Source organism: Ptychodera flava, chromosome 14 (assembly GCF_041260155.1).
Source record: "Ptychodera flava strain L36383 chromosome 14, AS_Pfla_20210202, whole genome shotgun sequence".
Taxonomy (NCBI): domain Eukaryota; kingdom Metazoa; phylum Hemichordata; class Enteropneusta; family Ptychoderidae; genus Ptychodera; species Ptychodera flava.
In genome coordinates, this window is record NC_091941.1 from 14174612 (window position 1) to 14198019 (window position 23408).

Sequence of the window (23408 nt, forward strand, 5' to 3'; positions counted from 1 at the left end):
AACAATTTAAAGGTTTACAGATTTACTGACTTTCACAATTTCATCACAGATGTACGAATTATCTCCAAATATATAGCACTGACAAGAAGCTACGGATGAAGTTTACACAAAGTCTAATGAATGATCACCTGAGTTATGCTTAGGAAAACTCATGACTGTGGATGGAAATTCTTGAAGAAAGCTTTCTGTTCCAAGGGTGTCTCCTGAATTTAATATTATTATTTCCTTTCGTCGAAATCGGAGGATGGCACGGAGAACGGACCATTTCATTGGAGGGGGGGGGGGGGGGGGGGGGTTGTGCGTATAGACCCCGAAACCATTGCCATCTGAGCGGTACACTGCGAAATTTTTTGCGGTATATTAGTCGACGATGAGTTGTGCTGAGTGTCTAGCGCCCTCAACGACAGCTTCGTAAATTAAAACAATTTTGTCTTCACGGGGTATTTGTGATACGGCGATCATTTACTAAAGGCCAAAGAACGACGCAAAATCACTTTCAAGCGACTCATACGCCAACATTCAACACACCGCGGTTTTTTTTTCGGAATATGGGTCATGCGCGTGAGCACTGTTAACAGTGTTGTGACCTATGACCCTAACCTGATAGCAAACATGGCCAAGGTAAGTGATGTCCTCCAATAAACCTCTGCTATTCCAAAACAAGAGTTTCCGTCACCGTTTTCTAACATTGGCACATACTGAAGGTGAAAACAGACACGTTTCTCGCAGTAAACCACTGCCAGCAAGATGCACTCGCGGCCGCCACGAGTGCGTATTGTTGGGGCATGACTGATGTTGCACCATCGTTGTGGTGTGGCCTGTGATGGCGTGGCGGGCATGGGAGATCATGGGGTAGTAGTACTCCAGGGTATGGAGTGATCGCGGGAACAGACTGACCCGGTATCCAGATCTGCTATGTAAATCACGATGGAGGGTGAACCATGCATGGACTGAACTACTCCGCACGATACAGTCAGGCATATCCTTATTTTGGACAAAATACGCATTTAATTGCTCTGGTAGTGTCACTACGTATACACATGGAGGTAGTCTCTCCTTCTACCTCCATGGTAATTGGTATACAGGCTAGTATAGCAAACCACAGGCGCATATGACATCTTACTTCACGAGTCCCCTGTGACTCAAACCAATATGTAATGTGCCTGTGGTACCACAGGAGGTAAAACACTTCCAGTAGCCATGTGACTGCAAGTAATGGCTATGATGGAACCAGTTCAGTATACCCTATATTTATTTACAATGTGTGACACCCCTTCCCCCCCCCCCTTCCAAAAAAAAAGTAAGAAACAAAGCCACACAAATACCAGGAGAAGGAGGATTGGAGCATGGAGGTAGAAATCTTTATTTTACCTTCATCCATGAGTGGAGACTGTAGTAGTCATTCAAATTATCACAAATCAGAAGTCCAGCAATTGAATATTTTTATGTTGAGCTCGAGCATTATCAGTAATTGGCTGCTCAAACACCAATGGAATTCAAGCAGGGAGGAGCTTATATACAGGGATGCAAATTATTTTCAAAGGGTTCAAAGAGAAGAGGAGGGACTTACACACAAGCTAGGGCTCCACACTGTTGAATATAAGTGCACCACACATATTGAAAGACATGGTAACCCAGGCCAGAAAATTAGAGAGCATTGCTGAATACTTAGACTTGCTTGTATTATTGTTTTGTGTAGTGTGGTGACAGATTTTCAACTCTGTTTCTTACCCTGTTTTTGACGATATTGTTGTGATATTCTCTTTCAGCCGGTTTTGCATTCTTACTTCAGGAGCTCCTGTTCATGGCGAGTAAGGATAGGTAATTTCCATGCATAATTAATATTTCCACGCATAATTAATATTTCTTCAGGAACAAGGAATTAAAGCCCATGATCTTTCAACATCTATGTGTGGTTTTGCCCATTTAGTTTTTGTTAAGTCATTCATTGTTAATAGTTTGATTTGAAGAGAAGGTAATGTAAAATAATATTTTTTAAGGTATGTTCAGTCAACAGCAGATTCACTCATATAGCATTATTTTTTATTTTTCCCTAATTTGATAAAATTTTGACCTTGATGACTCAGCACAAACTGAATAAGCAACAGCAAAATAGATGGTTTGTTCTTTGTAGTGTTTAATCAGTGATTAAGTGTGCTGATCAGTGTCTCCTCTACATATAATCTAAATGTACCCTCGCTGTCATTTTCTTTTACATCTTGCGAGCCAGCATATGTCTACATAAGCACTCTGAGATAATAGGCTTCAGCCTTTCTTTGTCAATGCAAATGAAACAGACTTTCACATCATTACCCTGTGCTCTGTACTTCTAGAAAAAATGACTATCCCTTACTGATCAATGATCTCACTGACTAGATGGTTTCATGTCCTCCAAAACACTTCACCAATGATGTTTAAGTGTTTTGGTGAAGATTTACTAAGATTCTGCTACTTCTATGGTTTCTTTACAGCTTTAGCCCTGAAAGGGATTGAGTATGAGACCAGTGCTGTCAACCTTCTGAAGGGAGACCAGGTGAGACCGTGATTTCATTCTTTACCCAGAATAATTTAATCGCCTTCAAAATGATAAACAATGCATGGGAAAAAATGACACAAATTTTGATTGCAACGCTGCAGCTACTGCATTTTACCATAGACCCTCGAGACCCTCTCGAGGGTCTATGATTTTAGCTGTGAATGAAAAAGGATGAGATAACCTTGTCCCTCTAATCAGATTTGAGTTCCATTAAGCATTCAGAGTTGAGTTGCATTTTGACAGGCAAGTCTTGATTTATGTCATTATTGGTAGAATGTAAACACTCGTGCTCTGAAGCTTCTCTGCAGAGGAGACAAAACATGTACCTGGAAAAGTTCACAGCAAATCTGATTCTTGCCATGAACAAAAGCAGAACTTCATCCAAACACTCGGTGTTTTTGAAATTTTGCACTAACAGAGCAAGCCAGTAAGTGATGAAAATTCCAAACAAACATGAAAGACAGCTTTTTGATGTAAAATTGTCACTTCCACATACAGTGCACCTTGGACTGTGATAGATTACTTTGATTCAGCTTAAAGGGACAAAGTCTGCCATTTTTCATGAATTTTGGTTGATGCAAGATACTACTTATATTGTTTGACATGATGAAAGATACTGAATGCATCAGTGACCGTGCATATATTCGACCCCGGTTTTAGACATGATCAATGAAACCATCGCGAAAATGAATTAATGGTTATGACCATTACTCATTTTCGCGATAGTATCGTTTATCGTGTCTAAAACTGGGGTCAAACATATGCATGGTCACCCATTCATTCAGTATATTTCAACATGTCAAACAATTTAAGAAGTATCTTGTATCAAACAAAATTCATGAAAAATGGCCGACTTTGTCCCTTTAAAGGATGATGTATTAAGAAACTGTGCCCTATGTTTACCTTTTCTTTCCGTGTCTGTAGCTTGGAGATCAATATTCTGGCACAAACCCAATGCAGCAAGTTCCAACACTGGATATTGATGGTGTCCGACTAACACAGTCTGTAAGTCAGTTTTGTATAGGATAAAGCCCGAGTACAAGGGCTCTTCTGATATATAAAGTCCAACCCAACGATAAAATGTCGAGGCCGTAGGCCGAGACATTTTATCGTAGGGTTGGACTTTATATACCAGAAGAGCCCGAGTATGAGGGTTTTATCCGACTTAAAAACTATCGCCCCATACTGATATATTTTCGTTTTCAATGTGTTTACGTCAACCGTCCCCTTTGTCAATGTAACATGTTTAGGATATGAATTAAAACTTTATTTGTGAAATAGCCTTTCAATGTAATAAAACATCCTATAAATGCCCTAGGGCACATTAGTTTATGTTTGTACCACCGCAGATTTTGTGTTGCAGCTGGTTTCCGCAGTGTAACCAAATTTGAATATTAGGGAAAAAACGTACCAGATGTCTACAGAATATGACATGTTCACTTTTGATTGGACAGTACTTTACTACGGCGCTGTCATTCGTTTCTGGAATATGGGACCAAGGCTTTACGAGTAAATAAAACACCCTGAGTTGAGCACTCTGATTGGTCAATCAAAAGTAGATAGTTTTTAAGTGAAAGTAAGAATATTTAACCTGTACATTGTTGATACTAGTGAGTTCTGTAGGCTAAATTGATGTAAACTGACCTAACTTTTCACTGCAATGGTTTAGCCAAATCCATTGTTTTTGAGGATAATGTGGAGCATTGTTATTGTTGACAGTTGAATTCAAGTCCAAACATAAATCCAATAGATAAACATAAACATAAACATAAATTCAAATGTCAACACACTATGCAGCGTACAGATATATACATGTAGGCTGAGTTGACAAACCACATAAAGGATGCTTCCATATGCTGTGTGGAGGAGATCTGACTAAGAACAGTTAGAATAGTGTGAGTTACTGTACTAGTGTGTTTGTACAGACAGTGAATCAGTAATTATGTACTCTGGCAGGGCTCCCGCTACCTATTCGCCAATTCGCCAAATGCGAAAGAAAGTTAAAAATGGCTACAAAAATTCCTGTTTGGCTAATGTAGTGGCTATTGAATTCTTAGACCTCCTCAACAGAAAACTACACCTAGCAATAAAATGTTGTAAGATGTTGAAACAGTTTACCTCCTTCCTACAAAGTTGCAATGTATTGAAACAGTGTAATCTACTTTCTACAAAGTTCCAAATTCCCTGGTACGTAAAACAAACACTGTTGCTGTTCGATACTACAATACATCATGAACGTAAGGTCCATGAACGATGCTGAAGTTATTTTCGTATTCCTTTTCGTATTCGTTTTCGTATTCGTATTCGTATTAGAGTCACTGACAAAATTTTATATTTTTAGTCCAAATTTCGTGCGTATTATATAAAAGTTCTGTGATTACAGAACTTAAAGTGCTTTTTATATGACAATATATCAATACTTCAATATTTGAGAATGTAAGTTGAAAAAGATCCAATCTTTTTAGGCCCTAGATTGAAAGATGTCGTTGTAAATTAGAGGAGAGATTTTAAAAACAAACGGCCAGTACACAGGCACTTCTTAGCTGGGTAGTCTGTTGAATAGATCGATTTTCGGTTCGATCTATCGATCCCGTAGTCGATATGCGCGCCATTGTAACCAAAATACTCACTAGGTTACAGTGGCGGGCATACTGACCACGGGATCGATAGATCGAGCCGAAAATCGATCTATTTAGCAGACTACCAAGCTATTAGCGCCTGTGGGCCAGTAGTAGTCTTTGGAAGAAAGATTTTTTAAACAAACATCATTTTCGTATTCGTATTCGTATTCGTTTTCGTATTAACTTTATCACAACAACCAACTTAAACATTCTGTTGACATCATAAGTATCGATAATGGAATTTAGCTGACCCGCCCAATTTGACGAGTTGTAAACTTAAAAGGTAATTTTCTTCTTTTAAACTGATATCTCTGAGAAAGTGATCGTCATAACGACAGTGAATGCAGGGCTCAACGTTATCGCATGCCCCTAAGTCGATGACATGCTATATTTAGACTGCTGTCGCAAAGAAAATATCATCTCTATGATGTGGGAAAGCGTCATAAAAGAAAACGAGATGATAAAATGGTATCATAGGCCTATGTCCCGATCGGTACATTTGTTTCCCTAATAAAGATTAAATTAATGTGTGAGCTGTTGTCAGAGTCCTTATTTCAGTACGGCCCATCTCTTTTACTTTCCTTGCGTTTGCGTCAACTGTCATTGCCAGAACATGTTGATCAACTTGCGTTATGATAAGATACACCAGAATGCATGGAAATTAATTGTATCGCGAAATATCGAGAAATACCTGAATTCTATGATAAATAGACTTCAGCTAGTCTAGTAGCTGTCGCAACTGGCTCGATCGGTTTCCGTCATTTGTTACTGTGCGATCCAGTTTTAGTGTTACGCAGTTTGCCCGCTCTACAACTCCGTTCTGCAGGTCACTCCAAAAACTTTCAGCAGTACTATTTTGGGGGACCAATTAAGCCGCTAGCCGTAGATAGCTACTTTTTTCAACAAAAACTCTGAATAGAAATGCAGCAACTATCAACTTTCGATAGATATTTTGTAGGCAAGAGAACAAAACTCAAACGTATATGCGCATTTAATCCTAGCTGTGATATCGCAGCGGTACTTGTGGCGTGTATCGAACTCGCTCGGGTCATTGAGGTCATCGCCACAGTCCCATGGTCTGTTCTCTACTACCTCCATGGTTCTACATAATTGCAGTCGCTACCCGGCAGATTTGCCATGATATTTCAACAAAGTTGCTTGCTATTTAGATCTAGCTGAAAACAAAAACCTTTATGAAACAGGATATCCAGTCCAAGCTTGATAAAATCGATGCTTTGATCTGCTTTCCAGAGGACGATTTACGGAAATGGTCTAGCCGGTCACATGCCACTATAAACGCAAATATTCATTACGCACGTGAACGCATGAACATGTTGCAGTTACTGGTTGCTTGTTTTCCCTTGTCAGCTATATTTTGATGACATTTTATGCTGGGATTATGATTGGTTCATTTGAAATGATGTGACAGCACTAAAACTGCTTCTGATACTTGATTGGATTGTAGTAAAATTTATCATTAAATTCATGGGATATTTTGACAGATCATTCAAGATAACATCAGCAGACACATTGGCAGCGCTGTGCAGAGGAGAGAACGCGCTCAAACCTTTGAGTAACTCCGCTCAACGGCTATGCTTATTCAATGCGTATTTTGGGGTCGTGGCCTTTCAGGACAATGCTCCGTGAACACTGAGCGAATATATGTTGTATTTGATCACGTATACGGTATGGAGAAATGTCTTGAAAAAAATTCAGTCGCAATCTCATAAAATTGGTCGCCTATGCAACTGAAAATGGTCGTACTTTGAGCCCTGATTGAATGTAATACATGAATATCGGTCGGTCCGGTTTTATGTTATTATTGCTCTCATCTTTACTCTGAAAGATAACTACCTATTGTCATTGATTTATGTTACTTTCTCCCCTGTAGCAGCACGTACAACTTAGTCGTAACTTGCAATTTGTAATTTTTGCCTTACCGCACTCCCTGAGTTTTGTAAAGTATTGGATTGTATTGTATTGTTATTATAATTTATTTCAGATCTACGTAGAGCCATATCAAAATCAAGTAAAATACTTGAAATACAAATTGTAAAGGGATATGATCATTCTAAAGTGAGTCCAAAAGGATGACCGGATTATAACAATTTCACATTTTTTTATTCAGATGGTTGTCCTAGACAAGTCCCCGTTCATCATAGCTTTCAACAGTCACCCATTTTGCAGCGCCTCACAAAAATCTGCCCTCCCCGCAAAACAATGGTACAGTCCAGGCAGCTCCTTTGCATCCGCTCTCACGAGTCCTATCACAGGCGCTTGGCACATTGCTGGGATAATAACGTATTAATATGTAGAATGTCTATATTGAACTTGATTATTAAATAAAAGAATCACCGTACGTGATATTAGTGTAGGCCTACATGTTGCCTGGCGAATGGCTATGGCTGCCTGGCTCGGGCCCGGCGAACGCACTGCTTAATCATCAATGTGTAGAATGTCTACATGACTTAATTATTTATTAAAGAATAACCGTACGTGATATTACTGTACATGTCGGCTAGCTTAACCGAGCGGCTGTAGAGCTCTGTAGGGCTTGGGCCCGGCTTTGGTCCGTTGTCCACTGCTGCACAGACAGGAAGGGAAGGTGTGAAAGCTTTTCACCGCCTTGTTTCATAAATCAGCGAAATTCACGAACTCTGAGCGTTTCCGGTGATAAAAACTGGTCAACGGTCAGATGAATGCATCTAAATCGATCGACTGGCCTCTTTTGCCTAAAATCATACCTTACCCTATGCTACTGGCGAGAAATCGTCCTAAAATCGGCTGGGCACACCAACCCAGCGCCGGCCATTTTGAATAGGCTGCATGCAATGTATGCGCGCCTGCATAGAACCCTTGGCAGATGACGTCATTGCTCTTCTCTCATTGGACGCGTACATTGCATGCAGCTTATTCAAAATGGCCGGCGCTGGGTTGGTGTGCCCAGCCGATATCAGGACGATTTCTCGCCAGTAGCATAGGGTAAGGTATGATTTTAGGCAAAAGAGGCCAGTCGATCGATTTTTGATGCAACCATCTGACCGTTGACCAGTTTTTATCACCGGAAACGCTCAGAGTTCGTGAATTTCGCTGATTTATGAAATCAGGCGGTGAAAAGCTTTCACACCTTCCCTTCCTGTCTGTGCAGCAGTGGACAACGGGCCAAAGCCGGGCCCAAGCCCTGCAGAGCTCTACAGCCGCTCGGTTAAGCTAGCCGACATGTACAGTAATATCATGTACCGTTATTCTTTATTAAATAATTAAGTCATGTAGACATTCTACACATTGATGATTATGCAGTGCGTTCGCTGGGCCCGAGCCAGGCAGCCATAGGTACAATGCCAGTCAATATGTAGACCTATAGGCCTACACTAATATCGCGTACGGTGATTCTTTTATTGAATAATCAAGTCGTATATAGATATTCTACATATTAAATACGATTATTATCCCAGCAATGTGCCAAGCGCCTGTGAGTCCCATTACTTGGCACTGACCACCTGATTTCGGGGTGCATCCAGCTGCCCGGTCACTGGCAAGAGACATTGGCAAGCGAAGATGCTGCCTTACCAGATCCAACCGATTTTAAGTATTTTTTTTTCAAATAAAATGAAGTGAACAAAATTCTTTAAAATCTACAGATGCAAATTTATGTAAATTTAACCAAATTTGGCAGATGAAATTACGAATCAAATTATCACAATATTTAAACCTCAGTAAATATCGTATATTGCACGTTTCATACCTGAAACCTGGACTACAAATAACAATTTCTGTCAGTGACTCCAATGCGAATACGAATACGAATACGAAAACGAATACGAAAATAACTTCAGCATCGTGGTCTATGAATACACTGAGGCCTGCTTTGCCTCTGTGAGTCCTGGGTCGTCCTTGAGTCTATCAAAAGTTTTACCTACTTTGTTGTATCAAAATTTGGCCTGCAACTACGCAGTTTGATAGTAAAAAACATAATTTCAAAGGAAACTTTCACAAATGGAGCCATAATACAAAAGAAAAGGAGAAAAACTGAGGTTTTCTGAAAGGTCAAGTCTAGGTCATCTCATCATGTGATGTCATGCATGAAGACCCCTAATTACACAATTATGGTTCACAAGAAACCACCTAGGGTGGTCCAATAGGTGAAAGGTAATTTTGCTGCCTTTGGCATTCAGCTTGACTGACTCCCATTCGCCTACTTTCAAACTGCTATAACTTATACAAGAAATTATGTGATTCTGAATGATTTTAATATTTTGTAGATTCCACCAGTTTAATGGTCTAGAAGTGAACATCACCAGACATTTCTTGATGATATAAAAATATCAAATGAAAAATAATCTGGGCTAAAATGTCATAATCATTAAAAACAATGAATGCCCTAAAATAGTGAGTAATTTAAATGAACATATATCATTGTGTCTTGTTTACAAGAGTTTTGTTTGGCCCAGCCCTTTTGTCTCAAGAAAAGTACTTATACTCAAGACGCTATTTCAGCCTGCTTGATCACAACTATGACATACAAGTAAAACCAGGCCCTTAAATACCACAATAATCGTATCTACACTGCCATTGTGCTATACCATAAATGCTGTCTTCTGCATGGAAAATTGTTTTACTTGTGTGGCTCAAACATTTAGGTTATGGAAGACTGCATAAATTTGCCAACATAGGGACTGGACGTAAATTAGCAGGGGGGGAGGGCCGGGGGGATTTCGTAAGAGAGTGACCAAAAAGTTATGACCTCCCCCAAAGCAAGGCTGAAAAATTTATGACCCTCCCCAAAGCAAGGCTGAAAAATTTGTGACCCTCCCCCAGTTTCAAAAAAATAGAATATTACAAATTGATCGAATCTTCAACGATCAAAAATTGAGGTGGGGTTTACAACACAGCTAGGGCAATATAGATGGATACCGCAAGGGATGTCTGCAATTTTTTTACTTGCTTCTGCTTGTGACAAGAACAAGTCTAGATATGGATGTCAGCCTTACCTAAGAATACTTTCAACGACTCTGTGTCAGTCACATTTAACCAGCATGGGTAAAACTAATCTTTTAGAAAAAATCTCGATAATTCTATGCTACAGATTTTTCAGTTCTTTTAATAAAAGGGAAACCCCTGATTTCTCTGCCTACACAATATGCATTTTGATTGTTATGATAATGGTTTAATATACTGTTTAACTCTTACACTGTTTAACCCTTTCACCACCATGGTTTGGCCCAATCCCATTGTTATCAATAGTGAGTGTGGACCTGTTTACAGGGAATTGGGGGTGAACAGGTTAACTTAGTAAACCAATCACCAGATAAAGGAGTACTGGTATTCTTGTTTCCAGTGTGGTATGGGTGGATTGTTCAGGGGAACACTATAGGATAAACTCTATGATTAAATTAATTCATTGTTTGATTTTCTGCACAAGTTTGATGAAATGCTCTATTTTCCACTTTGTCAGCACACTTGTAAATGTGGAACAAACCACAAACAGTTTAAGACTTCACTGGACACAAAAAAATGACACCACTGCTCAAGTGTCATCAAGCTAGGCTGACAAACTGAATCAATACAGAGCATATCATGCTAAAATACAGCAGCTAATACTGAAAAATTCTGAAATCTTATGAATTTATATAACTCTGACCTGCAAAGTAAACAACAAAACCAACATCTTGTCCATACACCATTGTTTCAAATTACAGTGACTGACAGGCAAAACTAACAAAACAGCAAACATGGAATTTAGCCATTTTCATTGGCCATTAAAGGGACAAAGTCACTCATTTTTGACAAAATTTTGGTCACTTTAATTTCCGTTGAATATATATGCTTTTCTGCTGCTCACTGAAATGGGCTTAATTGCAATCTCTTATTGTCACAGCTCAACTCATGTGCATGCATGGATATAACATGTGGTCACTTAATAATTTAATTTAAGGTATGTACCAAAAATTGTCACAGTAAATTTCACATGTTAATGTGCCTTATAAAAAGTGAGAATTGAATTGCAATAACCAGAGAGTGAGCATATTTCAGTGAGAATAATCTATCAAAAGAAATTTAAATGGCAAAATAATGTCAATAATGAGCAACTTTGTCCCTTTGACTTGGTACATATCTAGTAGAGATTCTTTTAATTCAAGTGTCAAGCAGCATGACCATTGCACTGTTTAAGTATTAAAATGGTGGCAATGAATATTTTTATAATTGGTGCATTGACAAGGTAGTACTGTAAAATGTTGACAAAAATAGCTTTGTCCAAAGTATCATAATATTAGCCATTTCTGAACAGGGATGTAAGATTACACCACCATGTGAACTCACAAATATTTCCAATATGAAAGTGCAGTCCTCTGCTGAGTGCCGAATCATGTACCGGTATGTTGTACACCATGGAGGTAGACACCAAGCATAGCATTATGTGAAAAAAGTTAAAGTCTTGGTACTAGATGACCACTAAACAAGATTGGCAGTCCGCTTGTTTTAAAGCTATTTAAAAACTTTCTTCTGGGCCTATTTCACATCATACTTGACCCTCTGCACTTGACCTGCAAGCTTGGTACGTACATGTATTCTGGAAAATGACAGTAATTTCAACGTCATTTTAAGTCAGAGATTCGTCATGTAAGTCGTTAATTTCACTCAATTATTTCTGTCCGTTCTTCCCGACTGTCAAAATTGATTGAGGTCTAAGTATTGAAAGTACTTAATTTAATGATGATTTTCAAAATATGTTTTACTTACAACTTGACTAAATTGTCACTACATCCAAGTGTGAACATCATTCTAAAAATATTCAAATACCTTCAACGCATACAAGTTTGTTTACAAGTTTCGTGCTGTACCAAGAAATTCTCTGGACGTACACTGTACATTTTAGCCTATCACTTTCAGGAAATAAAGGTCTGTATGTTTAAATGATTGACTTATTGGCTTATGGAAAATATATTAAGGATCAGAAGGATGTTTATATTACAATTCACAAGTCTCTGTGTTGTTTTCCCAAGCAGGAGCGTATCAGTATCACCATGGAGCTACCTAGCTCTGCATGGCAGGGCTGTGTGCAATTACCAGCGCGCGTTATACGGCCTCCTACCACCACAGGCCGTGATAACGCTGGTAACACACAGCCCTGCCATGCAAAGCTAGGAGCTACCACACTCTTTTGGTAGTACCGTGGTATCATATATTGCTTTATGTAGCTACCGGTAGAGTTCTGAAACTGAAGATTATGCCTTTTTTCAAGTTTAGGCTTTTAGATTTTAGGGTTTGATCAAGTTGACGTACTACCTAAACAGCAGTCCAAATATTGAGGTACTACGGCAATATTGCCCTACGCTAGGAGGATATGTGTACCACCGTCGCTACGCAAAGACTACTTACCCCAAGAGCTCTCTCTCTACCGGGTGCATAGGCCTCCGCGTTGCGACTGTGGTTGCACCTGTGTGATGAGTATGCCGTTGTTGGAGGCAATCAACAGCTGAATACTCTTACCATTCTCGTAGGGCTTAGACAGCTACACCAAGTCAATGGCATATATCATGTCAAGTAGGCAGTAAAGATGTACCCTAACCCTTTCATTTTGCCTTTGAACTGCAGATGTGGAATGTTATGATTCAACAGGCTGTCCAATAATTCCAATAATGAATGCCCAAATTGGTTCATAATGGAATTGAGCACACTTATACTCCATTAAGAGTGATTGTGATAAGTAATGCTCCTCAAATGGTTTCTTTTATATTAATGCACATGCATGTGCCTGCCATTTTTTCTAAGGAATTATAATTTAATATTTATCAAAATATCAGTGAAATTCATAATTTTGGAATGTATCACATTGACAATTGAGGGAATACTGGAAACACAATGTGACACTGATCTCCATAACAGTGATATATGGTCATGTATAATGTATTGAGCAGTTCAATCTCTACATGGGGAGGAAATATGGGAAAGTACAATGTATGTTTAAAATGTGTTCCTGGTACAGATATAGAACTACATGTGTGCATGACCCCATTATTCACTGTATTTATAATATTCCTGATAGACCTGTGTAGTCAGAGAACTGAAAATACCTGTACATGTGCTCATTGCGCTCATATCAAATCCAGTTTTACAAAATGTACTATTGTGTTCCAGTAGACAATGAGAAGTTTTGGTCATGTTGCCCTGTTTGTTGGGAAAGGTCAACAGAAAGGCTTAGCCTATTCAAGCAATAATTTAAGCAAACAATTCAAAGTATGGTCATGGATTGAATGCTATAGTGTGAAATTATGGTGTTTTAACATTGACAATACTGTCAATTTTTGTGCCTCGTTTCTTTGCATTTTAAACATATCACAGAAAGCAGCCTAGATAATAGAGGATAGACTGATCCTGATTTGACACAGAAGTGGCAAACACTATTTCATGATCAATCAAGTCTCCATATTCTGAAATGACATTGGGATATCACCATATTTAATCAAGTTCAATCTGAATACGTGATCAACATGGCTGATTCACTGTAAATTACCCACATAAATTTCAACAAATGGCATATATCCTGCCTTCACAACACAAATGAACACTATCCATTCCAAAGATAGTACCCACGTGGTAAAGCCAATATAAACTTGAAAATGCCACAAGTAGCCATACCAATCAGATGACTGTACCTAAATATTGAAGTATACTAAAATCACTTTTCTGCAATCAAAATTATTAATTATCACACCAAAGCTTACTCTTAATTTCAAACAATAGTATCTCTAAAAACTAAAATTCATGTACCTATAAAGTGACTGATGCAGGGTGGAGCTTGGCCTTAAACTTAAAGGGAAGTAGCTTATGAAAGAGAGGGAACTTTTGTTGATCAACAAAAAATGGAACGAGAAATAATATTGTAAAATAGTTATAGGTTCAAGATTGACTACATCAGTAGAACAATGTAAGATATTGTGGTAATATCCAGCAGTGTTTTTGTTAAGGGCGGTACCTAGGTAAACATTACCGGGGTTCCCCGGTCATTTTACCAGGGTTAGCCTTGGTATATCAGTGCTGTCATACTAGCGGACAACAGAAATGTTACCAGGGTTCCCGATGTTCCCCAATCTTAGCAAAAGCACTGTCCAATGTTTATTAACGAAACACACTACATGTACACTGGGAGCCAGAGTGCCACGGGTTAGCTGAGGAACAATAGATTGGATTTGCTATAAACTTAATGGCGATAAGAATAGCAACAAGAGAGACAATCCTGTTTAAGATAATGGAGGGGAAGAGATACACAGAGAGTTGGGAATGAGCACTTAATAGAAAGTAAGAGGCAGTGTGCGAGTGATGTCATGTGAGCATAATTGTCTACACAAACAATTTTGCTTTCTACCTTTTATAGTGCACCGACAACAAGCCCAAAAATTTGTGACCCTCCCCCTTAGAGGAGCTCAAAAAATTGTGACCCTCCCCCAAACAGAGGCTCAAAAATTTGTGACCCTCCCCCAAATCCCCCCGGCCCTCCCCCCTGCTAATTTACGTCCAGTCCCTGAGAAGCCTGTAACTTATGACAAGCTATCATACTGTGAATACTAACTGAATGTGGCAGAAATATTCAATCTGTACCTCTGTAATATCACTTAACATTGCTACCAGATTTTTAGAATTCAATTGCTACCTAATTTTATTTCTGGTGTTTAAATTTTACCACCAAAAATGAGAAAGGATTTCTATCCCTGAAATGTCACGTACTATGTTCAGACGGGAAAAATTGAAACGCTTCTGCAACACTATTTGTGATTTGTAAACACAGGGGATTAATAGATTGAGTCCGCTTGCGTCCACATACACAAAATTAAGCCATTGTTTTGATGTTTAAGACGTCTTAATGCGCCCTCTCGAGTTCAAAAGGTGTGTATGGCCAAGCATTGTTTGTAACAAGATGGCTGAAATGGACGACGTCGTACTGGCTGTAAAGAATGTGAAAAAGGCTCCCACCCACCTAACTATCCAAATGTTTTTGTGTCGAGTTTGTGTTTTATTCGTTCCTAAAATGTGTTCCTACATTCTTATCCGATTGTTTGTGTTAATAAAATGTTTGTTTCACCTCGCCATAAGCTTTCCTCGCACAAACAAAACATTACCGTCCACACTAATCCAAACTTCCCTACAAATATCCGAGGCGAAACAAACATTTTTATTAACACAAACAATCGGATAAGAATGTAGGAACACATTTTTGAAACGAATCAAACACAAACTTAATGACTCAATCGAATATTTTTGTTCCCAATTAATTAATCATAGACAATCTCAATTCTCGGTTTATGGCAATTTTTGTCGACTGATAAAGTCTTTTCATCTTTAACATTCCATTCTAATTTCACCTACGGTATATAATATCCTAACCTCCTGTGACTTTCCTTCTAAACGTTGATTTGCTTGAGATGCTGTATTTTATGCCAAACGATGAAAAAATATGTGAAGAAATAACCATGTATCAGTCAGTACGGCAGGCGAAACCCGGACGGCCATACCGATTGGGACAGAGCAGAGTAGATCGAAACGCAAACGGGGTGTTATTATAGGAAAGGCGGTGACTTATTTTAAAGCTGAATAAAATGCTGTCTCTCATTGTGTAAGTCTGTTGATCGAAATATATATTTTGTTCCCAGTTGATTAATCATGGGGGATGGCAGTCTCGATCTCCCCTTATTGGTTCGATATTTACTGACTCGTTCCCTCTCATTTTTGTCAATCAATGAAAGCATTTTCGTCTTCCATATTCAATATTACCATATTCAATATTACTTTGACCGATGTTACATCCTGACCTATACTGTCATTAGTTTTGACCAACGTACAAAGACATTGCCCATGCGTCCGGCTGATGAGATGTTTTGCAAAACGGTGAAGAAATGGGGGCCCGGGAGACATCGATGTCAGTCTTTCCGGACTGTTTACATGTTGCTAATAGGGGATATCAAAGGAGATGAATCAGTTAGTTGAATAAAACATAACTTTTCGGACTTATTTTATGTCAATTTTGTCAATGTCGGACTTTTGATTCAAGAGAAACCAGAATCACCTACAGAGATGTCTGTATTAAACACGGACGCACAATTGGGAATAGTTTGTTATGCTACTGTCGGTCTCAGTCGTGGTGTCTCTCCCATAAAATTTCGAAGCTATAGGTCTACACTTGTCCTTTCGATTCACAGGTAGCGGTACACCGATGACCAGATATTGTACCGTTCTTAAAACTAGTCTAAGCAATTTTACGACACTGCACTATTTGCCATCGTGTCTCCCCGTGAACGTCCTTGAACCTATGGACGTGACCATTGTTTTACTGCGCCCATTAGAGTGTAAACCCCTGTTCGTTACCAGCAGAATACTTTTTAAAGTTCTGTACATCAGTGTACACTGTGTGTATAAGCCCTACACCTAGTTTAATTCAATTATGGAAAGGTATTAAAGAATAAAGGGTCGTTACATTTGCTAAAATTGCGAGAAAAACGGCACTTTTTACTCAAATAGAATAGTCCTATTCACAAGCGCTATTGTTTTAAATCACGTCCATGGTGTGCTGTTGATTTTCATTCTTTCGTGCAATTTCATTCGCTTGAAGCAATTATCCTTTCATTTGACTGCTCTGTGGGACTCTTCTGAATTTGTGTTTTGGATAAAAAGAACTCTACAGTGAAAGACATAAACTTCGACGGTGATAGGTATACAATATCGGTTCGATGTGTGAAGATATACAGATTACAAGTTATTTTAGAAGTTCTCAAAACCAGTAAAAAAATTCTGCGCGCCACTTATTGATAATTTCTTCTTGTGAACGTCCTTGAATCCGTGACCGCGACCATTGTTTCGAAGTGTTTGACGGTCGATGATCGGTAGATTAATGAAGATATATGTTACTGAACTATCGTGTGATTGTTTAATAGCATGGTTAGGTAATAGACGGTGTAGTCTGTAGAGGCGATACGGCGAAATTCCACGGCCCAAGGGAGCGTACATCGCATGGTTTCTTACAACGAACGAGCTGTCGGTTTCCATTGCTACTACATGAAATCCGGCCTCACCGATGTCCCGGGCCGATGTCCCGATGTCCTGTCCTGATTCGGAGAACAACTTTCAAGCTGCGTGTTGAGGTTCAGATGTCCGATTTTTTCATATTCAAAAGGCTTATTGATTTACATAGAACGCCCGTCTTTTTTTTAGCTTTAACTTAGCACATGATGGCAATTGAAAATTCAAAGCCAAATAGCCAGTGGGAAAAAAATAGACGACTCGCTCTCACCAGCGGTCGAGGTCGCAATGAAAAAAAAAATCAAAGTCTCTGAAATCGGTATCATTGCTCCGCCATGTTTATTGTTGGTTGTACGGCCAGTTTAAAGTCACAGACTTTCTTCACGGTAAAATTCATATAATTGCCATACCACGAAGTTCCCTGTGCATTTCAATATGTCTATTTGGAAGCAAAAGCGCCACGGACATTCGATCGATGGTGATGAACTTTCTCCAGGCCGTGACATGTCACCAGTTACGAACTTTACCGGTTTTCGATACGAAAGATGCAATATATTATCAGCGTTGTTCACGTTGTGTTTTGAGTTTGATATGGAATATAACAGGAAAACACTAACGATTAGAGTGACGATAGAGACCATGCCCGATACGGAAAAATTGACATCAACTACTTGTAATGAGCAGTGACCTGAAACTTCAGACTGATATATAAATGTCGACAATATAAAACATTGGAGAGAAAGAGGGAGAGAGAGGTTAACGCTGTCGCGAACTGATTATACTCTTTCGGATATGACTTCGGTGTAGACTATACACAGACATCGAAAATGTACACCTACTTTCCAGAAATTCGACTAATCTTATAATAAAGAGTGGAACAAATCCAAAAGTGTTGGTTGAAGTAAATCTTCAGATGTTGGTTTTCTAAAGTTAGATAATACTTACAGAAATATGGTCGTCACAGTCTTCTTTTAAAAACTATTATCTTCAACACCACGTTTCTTATGATCGGTGATGTCAGTTTTTATTATTTTTACAAACTTTCAATGCATCAAACGCTATAAGACTATCTCATCTGCCTGTCAAGGAGTTACAATATATTTCCAAGGGCTGGCACACGATGTCAACTTACGTGTCGTAAGTCGAGCGGCCGGTGGCAGTGTCACAGATTGTTCCGTCTGTAATCGCGGCCACTTTGATTTTGATGTGACACCAACGTGCGTTTGAGGTTTTTTTGTTACGAAATTTGTCGACCTCACAAAATTTCACAGTCCATGCTTTGAAGCAGTCTCAACATGGCAAACATGTCTCGCTTAAATTTCATCCTCGTCGTTCCAAATTAAATTCGACCACTAAATTATTTCGGCAGTTTTAATTTCTATTAATTCGACGTTTTTCAAATCGTAATGAATTTTTTCTGGTCGAATTGATAGGGTTTTTGGTAGCAAGTTATCTCTTCGTCGGAACCAGTATACCGCGAGATGTAGTACTGTGTTCGGCAGCCATGGCGAAAGTGAATATTGTATATTGGTTGTTGTTTGTTTTATGTTACAAATACCTGTCGCGTGAGGGCGTTTGAAACGCTTCTGAAGCGGCTCAGTCTGTCCACACAGCGATTTGCGGATAGAGTTAATCCCTACAACGGCTCTGGTCGGGCCGACTAAACCGTCTCAAATCTGAAACGCTTCAGAACCACTTCGGAGTGTCCACACATAACTTTCTGTGTCAGTATTGGCCCAGAACCGTTTCAGAGACGTTTCAATGGCCTGTGTATGAACGTCCTTATAAACACACAGATTATAAATGCAAAAACTAAACATATTGCGTTAATGTAAAAACCATCATGAACATCATACAGAACATCTTGATTTGTAAAATAGGGACTCCTGAATGACGAGAAAGCTGTTGCCACACTTAAGATCATAAACTGGCTAAAAGTTACCCAAATGGCTAAAAGATTTTTGATTTGGCTAATGAGTTGGCTAATCATTTTGGTGACTTAGCGGGAGCCCTGTCTGGTGCACAGCCATTTCAAAAGATGCATTGATAAAGACATGTTCGATACAGGGCACTGTGCCACAATAACATTGTTACCGAGGTCCGTTCTTAAAGTTGGATAACACAAATAAATTAATGTTCCTATGAAATTGTTCAAAACTTACTTCAGTTGTGCTATTTGATATTGTAAACTTTCTCTGTGTTGCAGCTTGCTATTTTGGAATATTTGGAGGAAACTAGACCTGATGCACCAATTCTACCTAAGGATCCAGCCAAGAGAGCTGTGGTAAGTCACAGTGATTTAAACCTTCCACCAGCTTTCTAATCATTACCAACTGTTAATCTTAAATCTGTTTACATTTATCAACGTTAAATATAATCAAGATATTTTCAAACCCGATTTCAGGTTCGACAAGTATCCGAAGTCATAGCTAGTGGAATCCAGCCTATTCAGGTATGTTATTTATCATGTATCTGTGCACACACCAGGCAGTGTGATTTAAACACCGACTGGCTTCACATCATGACCTTTGGAAGTTTGCAGACCCAAAATTGGCCTACTTGTTCTTGAATCAGGGAATTTGCCATCGAGGCCAGTAAAAAATGAATTACTGAATGATTTAGGATGACAGCATGATCACCAGACTTCATTTAAGTACCAGTGGTGAAACTTTGTAGATTAACAACTATTTTGTGGTAAAATTTGTCAGTTGCATAAGTGTTTTTCGGTGTTCTAAATGTTATCATTTGATCAATTGGTAGGATTGGTTTGTCCAGCTCACCCTGACCAATGACAACATTTGCAATATAAGAGCCAAGGGCAGATGCATAATATTAACGGCTCTGATGCCAATACAGATCATCCATTAAAACAAGTCGGTGGTTGAAAATGTTTGAATTTGTAAATTCAAACACAGTACTCATAAGGTTTATCTTCCAACCCATATCGAACCTGTTCTACATGCCTCTGATCAAATCACAACATTTCAGACATTGAAAACACTAATGTAAATGACAAATTCTACTGCAGTTGAATGGAGAATATGCCACAAAATTATCCTACTCACATACAGAGCTCTCCATGGCACTGCTACCTCTTATAAATCTGACGTTATTCTTGTAAAACCAGCATCCCATTTATTGAACTTCACTGCAATGACAAAGTCCCGCTGCTTCGTGCATGTACAACATGAAACCTATGATGAACATTTCTGTACATGTGGAGCTCTTCCAGTATTGGTCAAGTTGCTACCAGAACTTCATCATTTATCAACTTCTTGAACAGTTTGAAAAAGAGCTTGAAATCTACCCTCTTTGGAAGACTTTTTTCCTTCATCAGTTCTTTCAACACTTTGAACAGCAGATCATACAGGATTCTAGCACTTCAAGTTCATTACTGTGATTGATTATTTGAAATCGTTTTAGAACACAAAATGTAGCTTCTCTTTAATTTCTGTGGGGGTGAATTTTTTCCTTTGTGTGTCCAGAATTTATCTGTGCTTAAATACGTCGGCGATGAGAAGAAAGCCGAGTGGGGAAACTACTGGATTGATAAAGGATTTCAAAGCCTGGAAAAGATCCTGGAGACCACTGCCGGAAAATACTGTGTTGGTGATGAGGTGTCAATGGCAGACCTGTGTATCGTACCACAGGTATACAATGCAAACAGGTCAGGTTATGGGCTAGTTCTCAGTCACCCTCAGTCAATATTTTGTGCATCATACCTCACTGTAATATTCACCAAGCCTGTACTATTTCAAATCTATCGCTAGCCTATCCAGACTCTTCTTTGCCCTTTCTACAGCTTACGTAGCAAAGCAAAGGCAGAATTTGCCTCAGAGAGAGATCTTCAAACTCTTGCAATTTGTCAATCTTTTGCTGACCTACAGCTTGAATTTGAGTACAGAATGTCTCCTTTTACACTCATGATATCTCCAAATACAATAGAAGAGTATTCTTATAGGTCGTAAAATTTCCTAGATAAATATATTCATGTATGCAAAGTGACTTAGTGAGCATTGTTTTAGTATGCAAATCAGTCTATGACGCAATCATTATGGATGGAGAATCTTTAGACAAATATCCGTCACTCGAGGGTGCTCTCCATGCCCCGTCCCTTACGTGGCAGAGTGTAGAGAGCGCCCTCGTGTGACAGATCTTTCAGTCACAGCCTAAAATTGTGCACAATACACCTGAAGGGTACAACTCAAAATGACGCCATTTCCATTTATACGAATTCTATTTTATTGCCAGGTTCAAGGTTGATATGTCTAAGTTCCCGATCATCGCAAGAATCAACGATACCTTATCTAAGCTTGATGCATTCATACAGTCTCACCATCCAAACAACCTGACTGCCCCGAGGATCTCAGACAGTGAAAAAGTTCGCCAGTAGGAGTGTAAAGTGGAAAGGTTGTTGGGTCATGAGAATCTTTCATTAAACAACATTTGATTAAATCTGCAGAGGTTTACTCAAAACAGGCCAATAACAAGGTATAAAGAGTAATTTTTTGTTTTAGTTTTTTATAGGCTGAAAGCATGATTTTCCAAAAATATTCTGAGAAAAGAAATAAAACTAGTTGCATCATTTTAAAAGTAATGTGTCACTCATCTGTTATCCGCTGTTGAAGTATTTTTGTGTGGTGTGTGTACTAGTTGTGTTCATGTGTTTATGCATTATATTGCATAAAGGAGAAGGCTTATTTTGGATTTTTAGTGTTTGAGTATCAGTTCTGTATCAGCAATCTTTAGTTTCAAACCAAAATAGGTTGTTGAAATTATTATATTTGTGTGCTACAGCAGGGACGACGTCTTATTACAATATCCATCTGCAAGGACTATTTTGATATCTAATAAATACATAAAATATGTAATAAAGTATTTGAGAACACTACATTGCGTCATTCAAATTCATTTCTTTACTTTCCTTTCTTCTTATTCTTTGTAGTTTTCTAGCATTTTCTTGTCTGTAAATTTAGAATCTTTTGTGGATCAAGATTTCAAAAATGTTTGTATTTTTACACATTTCTAATCGCAGTATTTGGTCAGTGATTACAGTATTTGGAAGTCAGTATAGAGGTAAAAAGTCACCCATGATGACCAGCAACAGGATACTGTGGGTATTTATCAATGTTATTGTGATCAACTGTGTAAGTCTTTACCGCATGCAGGGGCTGCATTTGTGCTCTATAGTGATCATACCTCCCTCATCAGAGACCCTGGCGTGGCTTATTTCAAGAAATTGAAGATATTTTAACAAAACTATAGACTTTGAGAGAAAACGGACAGTTTTTCACCACTGTTCTCCGACTGTGCTTTGAAAATCTTTCCCTCTCCCCAGTCCCCACCAGGAAATTTCCTTCAGGCCCTGCCGAATGCTTCTCACACCCCATCGTCAAAGTCTCCCCTTTCGCCAATCAGACCCCCCCCCCCCCCCCGCCCCGCCCTTCAAGATGAAAGAAAATCCATTTCCCGCTGGCTCATGATAAAAAAATTATCTGTCCCGACCATCTCTTCCTGCCCGCTCATACTAGAAGAAAATACTCACTTGTCAACCAAGAAACCGCTTGCGAACACCTGATTTTTTTTGCGGACAACTTCAGGCGATTAAATCGGCGGTCGTGCGTGGTGTACGTTTTCATGGCGCCCTCATCGGTGGGTGAAATAAATCCGCTCCTCTGATCGTGAAGCTGAAAATTTGTTATTAAAAACATGTAGACCTGTAAATCGCGATTGTTAACGAGCGATCGATTACCATCTGGAAGGTTAATTCCTGTATAAAATGCACAGGAAGACCTGTCGTTGCGTGTCCAGTGCGCAAAACTCGCCAAAATTGAAATGTCGCGTAAGTTGTCAAGGAACGTACAACAGTTTGCTTGTGACTGCCAAAGTTCCGTTGTTTAGGCTACCACACAAGGCAGCATCAAACCTAACCCCACGTTCAACATTTTGACACTATTAGCTAGACGACTACATTAATATGTATAGGTTAGCTCAGTACACAAAGCTTTGTGAGTATTCCAATCGAGTTGATATAAGCTATACTGAGTGTATTTCAAAGTGAAGGCAAATGTAACACTGATCATGGGTCCTTGCACGAGGTAGAGAAGGCTCTATAGAAAAATCAGACTAAAAATGACCCTTTTCTTCTAACCTATGAACTGATGAAACTATCAAAGATGTACATCGGCACTGCATCCTTTGATGCGCAGAGGGATATTCTAGGTAATCGAGCTTGTTCA

The 23408-nt window shown here is 39.0% G+C and overlaps 2 protein-coding genes across 2 annotated transcripts in view; one reads left to right on the plus strand and one right to left on the minus strand.

Annotated features, from left to right (window-relative positions):
- Nucleotides 1–23408, minus strand: part of LOC139149487 (cytidine and dCMP deaminase domain-containing protein 1-like) — a 696744-nt gene that overhangs the window by 149310 nt on the left and 524026 nt on the right. The gene's annotated exons all lie outside the window — the stretch shown is intronic.
- Nucleotides 525–22060, plus strand: LOC139149489 (maleylacetoacetate isomerase-like). Its single transcript, XM_070721265.1, has 8 exons — nt 525–621; nt 1770–1821; nt 2472–2533; nt 3461–3541; nt 19376–19453; nt 19574–19621; nt 20655–20836; nt 21421–22060. Exons 1-8 carry the CDS (start codon nt 556–558, stop codon nt 21560–21562), a joined length of 711 nt encoding a protein of 236 aa, XP_070577366.1. The 5' UTR covers nt 525–555; the 3' UTR covers nt 21563–22060.